Here is a 12076-nt window from a genome sequence, read left to right as displayed (position 1 = left end):
GTGTGTGTGTGTGTGTGTGTGTGTGTGTGTGTGTGTGTGTGTGTGTGTGTGTAATGAAGCACCTCGGGACAAGTCGATCAGCCCTTTGTGTGGTGTGTTCTGTTCAGCAGCTTGTGTAATTGAACGGAGGACGAGCATCATCGGTCATTCAGCCACTGTTTGGCCCTTGTTTTCTTCTTGACGCTCTTTGGGAGCTTTTCTGCTCCAGATCTTCAGGTTGTTTAACCTTCATTTTACTTCTGCAGGTGATAGACCCGTTTGAGTCCAGTGATCCCAGCTGCTGGCCAGATGAAAACACCAGAGAGCGGCTGATTGAAGAGTGCAGAGAGAGCTCAGCTGGACCATTTTTACTGGTGAATTACTTTGAACATGACACAGCAAACACAGATTTTAAAGGGCACAGAGTTTCAGCACGAGTGATAGGAGCAGTCGGCACCAAATATAACCTATAAAATGACTATTTTCAGCTAATTTTTTGTTTGCATTTTAAAGATTTTATTTGTTTTAAAGGCTTATATAAAACACGTCAGTTTCTAGGCGGATAAAGTTTTGTCAAATCAACTGATAATATGAAAAACTTTGACTAAACTGAGCTGTTTGATCATGTGTTCACGTCTACCATGCTCTGTTTACCTTTATGTTTTATGGTTCTGATGATATAACTCCAAATTTCACTAATAATACGCGAGAAGTAGACAAAAAAGTAAAACACATTATAATAAAAACTTCCAAAATTACCAAGAACTAAATCAGCATTAGTTTTTAATTTCATTTACCGTAGTCTAACCAGGAAACACTGAGATTAAAAATCTCTTTAAAGAGTTCTTCACAAATTACAGCCAAAACCCACGCAAACGTATTCTGAGACTTCAGAAAAATCTGTATTAGGTTAAACATCTACAACCAGTTGTTTCAAGTCATTTAGAAGTGCTTTAAAAATTTTCTTTATTTCCAGGGTATTTTGCAGGATATTCCAGGTATTAGGTTCATATTTAAATGGTTTTTTTTTTAAACTTTGAACGTTTGGTGCTGACAACAAGCAGATTTCCTGAGACTGAAACTGTTACCCTCAGGTGGTAGCATATTTTTTGATGAATAGTGGTCTTATAATTTGAGAGCTGGCCCAAAGAAGCCTTATAAGTTAAAATAATCCAGTGCCTCAGTCAGACCATCCAACACAAGTGTAGCTCCATGATAAACAGCATCCAAAGTACATTTTGAGAAGATATGGGCGCATAGATTACACCCCTAAAATCCAGTGTGGACATAAACAAATGYAGCAACAAGCTTCTTTTTGACATAAAAAAGTAATTCTGAAATGAAAACTCTGTTTTAGTTTAAGCTTTTTTTTTTTGCCAGATTTAAGTTGGACACAAACGAATGATTATTAGAAACTAAAATGGCAATTTAAGCTAAAGCATTTTAACAGCAGAGTTTTGTAAAGTAATTGTTATAACAATAGTTAAGCTGTGCATTCGCAGCATCAGCAAACAAAAAAAAAAAATTAAAAAAAAAAGCTAATCTACGCTGATGTATGCTGTTCCTTCTTTTTCCACATGGTGGTGCTGCAGGCCCTGATAGGACACCAGTACGGAGCAGCCGGTCTGCCCACCCAGGTGGAGGTGACAGAGTACCATCTGCTCCTGCAGGAGAGCCAGCAGGCGGGCGTCTCCACCTGTCACCTGGAGACGGCGTACCAGAGGGACGAGAACACCATCCCTCCCTCCTACCGCCTGACGGTGATGATTGTTTCCTTTTGCTGCCTGATCCTAAAGCTTTTATTTTTTTAACTGAGCACCTGGCATCTTAGGATCAATTACCAAAACTGAGTCACTGTATTCTAAAATATGTTTTGGTTTTGCTCGGAAGGTAGAAGTGATGGGAAAAGCTACCAGCAATGGAAAATGTAGAGAAGAAGAAGTGAGGAAGGAGTTTCGGACAGCCGTGAGTCTGAGCGTCCAAAACAAGGTCTTGAGTCCAAAGAGAGCCCGGGTCTTCTGCAGATCAGGTGAGACACTTAGGTTTGTGTTAGGAAAGTCAATGCAGTATGACTTTTTGGATTTGGCTTTTGGTATGTAATGTGACTGTTGTGTGTTTTATTGACTGTGACTGTACAGCACTTTGGTCCTATGGTTGTTTAAGTGCTTTATAAATAAAGTTGGTATGGTATGGACTATGCAGTTCAAATGTTGCCTGAGGCTGGAATCCCTCAGCTGTTCGTTAAAATCAAACTAAACCTTTGCTGTGATGTTTGTCTCCAGCTCTAGACGCAGACCTGAGGTTCGCTCTGGACGACGGTTCTGTTCAGGACGTCAGCCGCTGTGTAGTCTATATCCACAATGTCATCAAYGCAAAGCAAGACGAACAGAAACAACTGATGGATTCACAGCTGCAGCCGAATTCAAAGGTAAAAATAAAAAAAATACTTATTTCTCCTGTGCATAAGTCTTAAGTTATCCATAATCTCCTTATATGTTATTTCCAAGCATCCAGACTTTATCTTTTAAAGGGTTCTTGATCGATTGTTCTCCAGACTTTCTGAAGGATTTTCATGTTTGTTAGTCTACTTAACGTGGACCTGTGAATCATTCATTCATTCATTCATTCATTAAAGTGCATATGACATCAAATTTTTTAGATAAATATGAATGCATTTTTGGAAAGATAACATTGCTAACTTCTTGTAAAACAAATCTCACGTCACTGAGATGAACAGTTGTTGAGATATTTGCATGTGAAGTAACAGGAAGAGATGTCAAAGGGGAAGGACAGGGCATTGTTACAACGGCTAACATTACAGACTGTATAGTAGAATCGGATGTTTCTTTAGTTTGTTTTGAGTCTATATCAAAGAGAGATGAAAAAGAGTTAAAGTTTAAATTATATTTTAATTAAAAAATGACCAGATATTTTATTTTATTAATGAGTTCCCCTTTGATGTCACTTCCTGTTTTACTTTGGCTGAGACAAATTCCAAAGAAAATAGGCCAGTTATGTGACAAAGTGAGTAAAATCATGTGTATTAGGGCAATTTTCTTAAGAATAAAGATGTTTTCTTTGACTTTTTGTATTTGAAGCATATGCACGTCACAGGCACTTTAAAAGCTCCTGTGTTATGTTGACATGTAACAAACTAAATAAACTAATTTTAAATTGAATATTTTCTGATTTTAACAATGTTCTGTCACAAAGACTCTATTTGTTCCCATTTCCTTAGTTAAAATATGAACAATATTGTATTTTAGTCCCATCAGAGTGATTCCCAGACTTGTTGGTTGAAAGCCTGAACCTAATATTTTGAAACATGTCGAATTTTTACATTCTTAAATTTCCAGGATGAGACTTGTGACGGGGCCATGCCCACGCGAGGTGAACTTTTATCAGAACTGTGCGACAACTTCCTGCCTGCTCTCGTCACTTCCCGTCAACTTCTGCTGTACACCACGAACACAGAGTGTGACCCTCGACACGGGTACACTACAGCCAGGAGGCGAAGCTACGCCCACTCCCTCTGCCAGCAGGTGTTCTCAGACCTCCTGACGTTGACTGACGGCCTGAACGTTTCTCTGCCCAGAGCAGACACTCACATTAGGGATGCTTTATCCGAAGAGCGGCTCCAGCAGGAGCGTTTGTCCGACATCCTGTCTCGATTGTACGACATCCCTCTGCCAGAGGAGGACACGGTGAGAAGAAGAAAACACTTTAAAGTGTTTTGTCATTTTATGGGTTAATATTTTTAAGTTCCTATTAAACCTGAGTCAATAAATAAGTAAAAATCGAATGATTACTTTTATCTCTTGTAGATCCAAGCTTACGTGAAACTGAGGGATCAACAGCGCCCTCTGGTGGTGACTGGGGGACCATGCACCGGGAAAACTGTGTTAATTGCACGCTGCACTCAGCAGGTCTAGGGTGGTTTATCATGTTGCTTTTCAAACTTATTTCTTAGGCACACCCTTTACTATATTTAAGCTTTTTGTAAAAAATTACAAGCATTTTTTTCATATCATTTAAATGTTATTCCTAAGATGAAGCAAGTTTATAGATTGAAGAAAAACTATTAGACAGTGGTACTGGATATTATTTGGATGTTTAGTCTTTATTTTAAATTCAAATAGAATCAATAAAAATGTTAAGAATCAAAATCTAAATGTTTTGTTTTATTTTTCAAAATCTAAATGTTTTGTTTTATTTTTCTCTCCAGATAAAGTCGTGGCTGGCTGACAGCGATCCTGTGGTGATTGGTTATTTTTGCAGCTTGTCAATCAACACGACTCCAAAGCATCTGCTCTCCAGTTTGTGTTCTCAAATAGCTTTCCGATATAATGAGGTCCAGTCTTTGTCTAAAAGCGATCCCAGGTTTGGCCCCTGCAGAGARCCAGACGATCCCAGCTGCAGCTCGATGTCTGCTCTGGAACATCCTTCTGATGAGAACTTAAACCTCTCTGTCATGAAAGTTAAAGCCTGTCTGTCTGACTCTAAAAAGTGTCTCGAATCCCTCCTTTCCCGGTTTTCTTCCACAACACGTCCCCTCCTCCTCCTACTCGATGGACTGGATCAACTGGAAGAAGACGGCGGCGCCCAGATAATCAGGAGCCTCCCTTCCCCGCTTCCCCACGGCATCAAACTCATCCTCACAGCTTCCCCCCGTTCTGCACGTCTTCTGCAAGCCATTGAATTACATTACTCAGCAAAAGGTCACTCGCGTGTCTCGTCGGGCAGTGGTGAAAGAGAGCCGGGATATGTTGGTGTCCGGCTGGAATCTGGGGACAGGAAACGATGTGCGAAGTTGTTGGAGTCCTTGCTGAAAAGTTCAGGGAGAAGAGTGACGTCGGGACAACAAGCACTGGTGAACCGGGCTCTGACTTCCTGCCGCCTGCCTCTCTAYGCTCGACTCCTGCATGCACACACCTCACTGTGGCACTCAGGTATGATGGTTAACACCTTTAATTTTGGAGTGAACAGATGTTTGTTAAAGCAACAATCAACAGTGAGGTGGTTTTGGTAGAGCTTTAGATTTAGAGCCAAAAACCTGGAAGCTCATGCAGATGTACATGTAAATAGAATATTTTAATATAATTCACAGAAAACTCGACATACAGGTAGAAAATAGAAAACTCAACATTCTGTAAATTTTTGTCAACACTACATGTGAGGCCTTAAGTTACTGAAAGTCTCTGAATAATTTATACTGTATATCTTTATTAATTGTGTTTATTTAGTGTGATTCTGTTTAGATGTCTTCAAAAATGTCCCTTTTATAATGTGTTTAGTTTGCATTTAGATCAGACGTTTATTGACACTTTGGGTGTTATTTGGGTTTCTTTTTCTTATACCTGTGTTGTGAGAACTGACCTTCTAAATACTGAAATTAAATGCTGTTTCAGTAGGTACTATTATTATTATAAAGTTTATCCATTTAAAACAAAACAACATAAATCCAACATACAACTAAAAAACAAATTGAATGAAAGGTACCAGAAGAAGAAAAGAATCATGATTTCTGCCCCTTTTTCTTAAATAAATTCAATCAAAAAAATCTTCAATTTACAACGTACAAAAAAATGAAAGAAAAAACAATTCATGCCTTATACTTATACATATTTCTCCAACAGATTTACCTTTATCATTTTCTTAAATATACACATATCTGGCTTTTTTAACGTTATCCTCCAGATTATTCCATAATTTAATTCCCTGGACGTACTCCGTTCCTTCAAACTGGTTCTAATTTTAGRTTTGACAAACATYTCTATCACCTTCAAATTGTAACAACTTAGTCTTTTAACAAAATGTAATTGGATGTTTGAAGGTAATATATTTTTATGGGCCCTATACATAACTGACAAAATGTTATAATCAACCAAATCATTGAATTTAAATAACTTCAACTGATGGAACAAKGARTTTGATKGGTGACTGTAATGTTTTCTGGTAATAATTCTTATAGCTCTTTTCTGTAAAATAAAAGCAGGATTTGTTATTGTTTTACATGCTTTTCCCCAAACATCAACACAATAAATTAAGTGTGGAACAATTATTGCATTATACAACATAAACAGTGCTTTATCATTAAATAAGTTCTTTACTTTGTACAATACTGCAATGGTACTAGACCAGGGCTATTCAACTAAATTGCTTTGGGGCCACAGTTACTGCAGGCCAACAGCTGAAGGGCTGAACATACAGCTATTACAATCATTAAGTGAATAAACCAAGTATTACAAAGATCTGTTATCTCTGAAAAAGTTTATTTTTTGTTTAATCATAAATACAACCAATAGAAACCTATGTAATAAAAGTAGTGATAATAAAACATACGAAAATTAAAAACAACACATTATGCCTCCTATTTAACACAAATATAATTTTGACATTGCTGATTTTTCAAAAAATTTAAATCAATTTTATTTTCACTTTCATTGTTTTATCTTGTAGTTTCAACTGCATTGGGTGTTCATAGAAATGGTTTTTACCAGCTTCTAGCCAAGATTCTGACGTTAAACTAAAAGAACGTAAGGGAATTTAAGTAGAAAACTGGGTGTTTGGGCTTAAGAGATTAATGAACCAAGTGGCGAGCCAATCTTTGGTCATTCGCGGGGCGCCAGTTGAATAGCCCTGTACTAGACCAAGGTAACTATCTGCATCAATGAGCTGAACAGTGAAACAAGCTCATCATAAGGATCATAAAACAGTTGATGAACCCCGACTTTTATTTTAATCATACTTTAAATATGTCTACCYGATGAAGCTCAGGTAAACTCTATTCATAGTCCAATACAAACCMACATGTGGTCTTTTACTGGAATGAGTTTTACAACTGAATCCATTTTCTCTCTCTCTTCGCTTCAGACACAGATGTGACAGAGTCGTCTCTGCCCGATGGAGTCCACTCCTCCATTTCTGCTCTCCTGGATCAGCTGGAGCTGAAACACGTCTCCTCCATCGTAGCTCGTTCARTCTCCTGCCTCAGCCTCTCCAGGACTGGACTCTCCGAGGCCGAGCTGGCCGACCTCTTATCCTGTGACGATCAGACTCCAGCTGAAGGCACGCCTCGGAGCGACTGCCTCGTCTCTAAGCTGAAGGTCCTTCCTGTCGCTGTGGAGAGGCTGCTTTTGGATTTGAAGGACTTTCTGGTGAAAAGAACGATTTCAAACACGCAGGTTCTGYTCTGGGTGAGCAGGCATTTCAAGTTGGTCGTTGTAAAAAAGTACCTGGGCTCTGATGAGTTGAGGAGAAGGGTGCATTCGGAGATGGCAAACTATTTTAGTGAAAAATTGGGTTGGAGCGATGGGAAACCACTTCATGTAGAGCATTTATCTGAACCGAACAGTGACGTAGACAAACAGCCAAACAGCCAGCCATTCATCTTCCCTTCTTCTGGTAATATAAGTCACGTCAGCACTAGAAGTGTCGTAGAGTTATCACATCACTTGCAACAAAGCGGCAGGATGGAGGAATGTGGGCTGTTAAAGTCTTCAGGTTTTCACCAAGCTCTGGTTCAAGCTGGTCTTCTGGGGGACCTGGTGGCCATGTTGGAGGCTGGTGAAGGGTCAACGTTTTTAAGAGAACGATTGCTCCTAGCGAGCATTTTGAAGTCTTCTGCTTGCTTCCTGCAGAGTTCGCCAACGCAGCTGGCGACAATAATGGAGACCAGCCTCCTCCCTTACCTGGAGGTCTTACCTGCTCTCGGAGGTTTTGTCAAAGGCATCAGACAGGAAAGAAGAAAAAGCAGAAGAGGACTGGGATTAGTCGTTTGCCCAAGTCCCTGTTCTATTCCACCTATTCAGTTTCTAAAGTTTGAAACCAGCAGAGTTTGTGTTTCAGAAACAGCTAGCTCAGAATGTGGGGTTGTTGTGGAGGTCATGGATGATGCCTCTGTTTGGATTTGGAAAGGCTGCGGTCGCGATCTTGTCAAACTGTCTCCGAGCGGCGAGCAGCAGACGCTGAAGTTTGCCGGAGTGAAAAGCAGCGGCCGATTCCTGCTGCTTTCCACGAGGTGCAACAAGCTTTTCGCATGGGACGTGACAGACCAGCAGAGGCTTCGAGAAATCGTCGACCCTCTGAAAACGGAATTCCAGTCGAGCCGAACACCAAACGTAGTTGAGGGCTTCGTTGCGTGGCAGAATATGTTATGCGTGTGGTGGGAAAAGGAAACCTTTGTCAGCGTCTTTGACATCTCTACTGAGACCGTGACTCATTTCCAGTGTCAGAGCTCTGTGACCTGTGTGGTTTGCTCAATCGGTAGTTTCTGCATGTACTGTGGACAGGAAGACGGCACAGTGTCGGTATTTGACATGAAAACCAGCAGCCTTATTGGCTCCTGCTCAAACGGAAGCGTAGTTGCGTTCTTAATCCTCTGTGAAGAGAAGCAATTAATAGCATGTGTTGACAGGACTGGGAGCATTGTGTTATGGAACATAGCTGACAAAATGCAACCACCCAGACTTGTCAAAGAAATCTTTACTCAGGATAAATCCCACACCATTGAAAATACAGATTATGCTGAAGAAGCCAGCACTCTTTTGGTGTGCCAGCCTCATCAGGTGACGTTGTGGGATACATGTAACTGGGAGCTGTGGGACCAGTTCTTGGCTCCACAGGGGCGAGCCTTCATTCAAGCAGTGCTGTCCGTGGACAGGCACCGATTTTTGGCGCTGTTAGACTCCTGCACCTCCGTCTTGGTGTGGAGGCACACCGGGGAGTGTATCCTCTCTTTAGAGATAAACGGTCAGCCCCACACCATCCTCAAAGTGGCTTCAGACGTCGTTTGCGTCCATCGCGACGGCTGCCTAACGGTGTGGGACTCTGAGATGATCAGTGCTGCGGCAACGGCCCCGAAAATGAGGAGCGGCGTGAAAGGAGTCGCAGTCGAGCGAAGCAGAAAGTGGTTTTACACGTCAGACGGGTCAGAAAATATGTGGAAATGGAGTTTAGACACAGCACTTCCACATGCTAACTTTCTGCACCAAGCGCCTGTAGACAAGCTGCGCCTGTCTCCAAACGGCGTCCACCTCGTTTCCCTCTCAGGGGGAGAGATCTACGTGTGGCAGACTGAAACGGGTCAGAATTTTCTGCGGATCAGCGGCAGCAGAGCCACAAACGTCCTGATCGCCCCCAATTGTAACTTTGGCGTGAGCATATCCAAACAAGGACTCTCCCGTGTGTGGAAGATGGCGCACGGAGCCATCGTGTGCAGCATTTATCAGTACCTATCCCACGCTCGGGTGTCGCCTGAGAGCACCTTCCTCCTCGGCCTCCGTGGCGGAGACCTGCTCGCTGCCAGTCTGTGGTCAGGGTCCATCAGCAAGCGTTTCTATTGCGTGGAGAACTCGGAGCGCGTCATTGCTTTCCATGCACTTTCCACGCACCCAAACTTTGTCGTGGTGATGGTTGCCTCAGGAGCGGTGTACACCTGGAAGATGTCGGAGGAGACCGTGTGCCAGCAGTTTCAGCTGCCAAGTATGTTTCGCTGTCAGCCGCAAGACTTCCAAATGTCCTCTGATGGAAGCTATGCACTGCTGTCCACTGATAATAACTCCATTAATATCTTAGATCTAACTCAGGTCAGACTGTGCTCATTCAAAGCAGAGGGTTTGGTCATTAGGGCTTGCTTGGATAAAACTGGATGCTATCTCGCGTACATATTCAGCTCATCCAGTGTGGAGAACAACTGTGCCTGTCTGCTGCGCACAAACCTCATCCTGACCATCGCACGGCTTTCGGATGGAGAGCGAATAGGAAGTGTGCATTTGTGTAAGAATCCATTGACTCTGATGGTGAGTGAGCATCAGAGTGTGTTTGTGGGTTTTGAGGACGGCTCTGTCGGTGTGTTCTCTCTTACAGAGGTTCCTATTGATGAGGAAGAGGAAGAATTAAAAGGTCACCTGGAAAAATGTCCTTTTGACAGAGAACCACTGAACTGCTTTTGTCAAAACAAACCCAATATTATGTGGTCTTAGGTCATTATTTCTTGCTGGCCAAGTTCATTTTGACGGGTTTTTTTTTTACGTGATAGTTTGGTTTGTTTTTCCTGCTTTGAATGTTTTGAATGCTTTCAGTTTAGTTTCACCTTTCGACAAAAGTCAAAGACAGGCTTTAGATTTTGTTATATTCTTTAGTAAATATCTTGGTATCTGACTTTACTCATCTGTCTTTTACTACTCAGATCGACTTTTCATTATTTAACTTGGTTAAAAATAAAATGCTTTTGCCTTTGACTGAGTGTTTGTGCATTACTCAAGAACGGATTTTTCATGAAAGTTTCTGAAATGTTGAGGTTATCACAAAAACATACGATTAAATTTTGGGTGTGATCTGGATCACATGAGTAAGTGACCTGGGTCTTGGAAGTGTCCGCTATGAGTGCTTCTARTTAACTTTATGGGTATTTGCCAGATGCGATTCAGTGAAAACGAGAGTTTACTTCTCCTGTGCTGCTTTCAAGTGCATCCTTAAAAGCTCGTAAATTACAACTGTTTTTGTTATCGTTGCTTCTAAACAGTAATCAAATTCGAAATGCTGTACATGTAGGCAGTAAAAATCCTAAATGTCACGTCAACTATTTTATTCAAATAGAAAAACGGCGCACTGTGAATAATTTATCAATAAAAATGAGCGTTTTTCTCACGCGCCTCCCCGAGATTTTAGCATTTCCGATAGCGTTTGAAAGCATCAGCAGCTTTAAAACCCCTCAGCTTCAGATAACGGGTCAGTCTTCGTGGAGACATGCAGGTGTACTGTTGGGGCGACAGCTCCTCTGGACAGTTCGGTCCTCAGGCAGCTYTGAGCCCGGTATGCTGGTCTGTCCCCGGGGTTTTGAGCAGCATTAGCTGCGGAGAACGGCATACTTTATTCCTCAAAGCAGACGGAAAAGTTTTGTCGTGCGGGCAGAACTCGCTGGGTCAACTTGGACGAAGATTTCAAAATGGGCAAGTGCTAGGTACGTAGATTTTATGCTAATATGCTATTTTTTTTATAAACCGTGTATCCGAGAAGGTACGTTAGTTTTATTTAGTTGTGTTTATTGGATATTTTAGTGTGTTTTGAACCTGTAGCTTAATGAGCATATTGCTTATGTTGAAAGTCATAAACATCTCTGGTACTCATAACACTGATGAACGAACTGGGATAAGTTTCGGTTTCATTTCATCCTCTTCGTCCTCAGCAATGAAACTGAAGCGACAGTTATTGTGCGGAGTTATTTTGTTGCATTCAGGAGTGAATACAGGTCGGTTGATGTTTAATGAAATTTGCACGAACTTCAAACTGGGTATTAGCCCTATGCAGGTAAATGAAGTAGCATAATAATAATAAAGCTATTACAACTAATGTATGTTTATTGTTTTAGTGAGTTTTCAACAACTCTTTCATTCCCAAATTTATTAAATAATTACATTAATTAAGGTAAAATAGCTGTGGCAACAATAATGAATTGGGTTGCCTACAAAGGTTTACCAGCTGTAGAGGTACAGATTTTAAGAAGTGTAGCTTTACTTATATAGCACCTATCATAAATAAATAAATAAGAAAGGGCTTAAACAAGCAGAACAACGAATACACAAAGCAAATTTATCCAAAATCAGATTAAAAAAGGTTTTCACCTGGCCTTTAAGGGAGGCCACTGAGTCAGCTGATTTGAGAATCAGAGGAAGGGATTTCTAAAGTTTTGGAGCCCTAGAAGAAAAAGCCATGTCGTCTTTGGTTTTCACAGTGGAGCCTGCAGATTTTATTTATTTATTAAATTTTTTTTGGGGGGCGGCACTGAAAAACCAGGGGTGGCACACCAAAACTAATATTTAACAGAAATGTTATGATGTGGTTGTAAAAAAAAAAAATGACAATTTGAAAACCATGGCAATATAAAGCCATGGATTTGCCAACAGATTTTCAATTTGTAATTTTACTGATAATATCACTGGTTTTGTGATGTTCAGGGACAGAAAACCAGAACCCAAACTATCTGCACTTCTGCAACAGTCTATTTCTAACTTAGTTCTATATCTTTACATATGGAGTACCATGAGTTGTCCTTACATTGTTACAAATGTCAGTGGCATTAGAAGTATTTGTAATG

At 40.9% G+C, this 12076-nt stretch overlaps 2 protein-coding genes across 3 annotated transcripts in view; both read left to right on the top strand.

Moving 5' to 3' along the window:
* LOC106521465 (NACHT and WD repeat domain-containing protein 2) overlaps positions 1-10220 on the top strand; it is a 14134-nt gene extending 3914 nt beyond the window's left edge. The window contains exons 3-10 of the mRNA XM_014014032.1: positions 246-353; positions 1572-1739; positions 1870-2008; positions 2262-2407; positions 3336-3683; positions 3804-3905; positions 4205-4928; positions 6853-10220. Coding sequence (XP_013869486.1) covers positions 246-353; positions 1572-1739; positions 1870-2008; positions 2262-2407; positions 3336-3683; positions 3804-3905; positions 4205-4928; positions 6853-9962 — 4845 coding nt within the window. The 3' untranslated portion in view covers positions 9963-10220. The remainder of the gene's footprint in view (positions 1-245; positions 354-1571; positions 1740-1869; positions 2009-2261; positions 2408-3335; positions 3684-3803; positions 3906-4204; positions 4929-6852) is intronic.
* A 499-nt stretch (positions 10221-10719) lies between these two features.
* LOC106521463 (probable E3 ubiquitin-protein ligase HERC6) overlaps positions 10720-12076 on the top strand; it is a 15320-nt gene continuing 13963 nt past the window's right edge. For both annotated transcript variants that reach the window (XM_014014028.1, XM_014014027.1), the window contains exon 1: positions 10720-10942. In XM_014014028.1, coding sequence (XP_013869482.1) covers positions 10729-10942 — 214 coding nt within the window. In that variant the 5' untranslated portion in view covers positions 10720-10728. The remainder of the gene's footprint in view (positions 10943-12076) is intronic.

The sequence above is a fragment of the Austrofundulus limnaeus genome, unplaced genomic scaffold, assembly GCF_001266775.1.
Source record: "Austrofundulus limnaeus strain Quisiro unplaced genomic scaffold, Austrofundulus_limnaeus-1.0 Scaffold109, whole genome shotgun sequence".
Lineage (NCBI taxonomy): Eukaryota > Metazoa > Chordata > Actinopteri > Cyprinodontiformes > Rivulidae > Austrofundulus > Austrofundulus limnaeus.
This window is presented reverse-complemented; position numbering and strand designations above follow the sequence as displayed.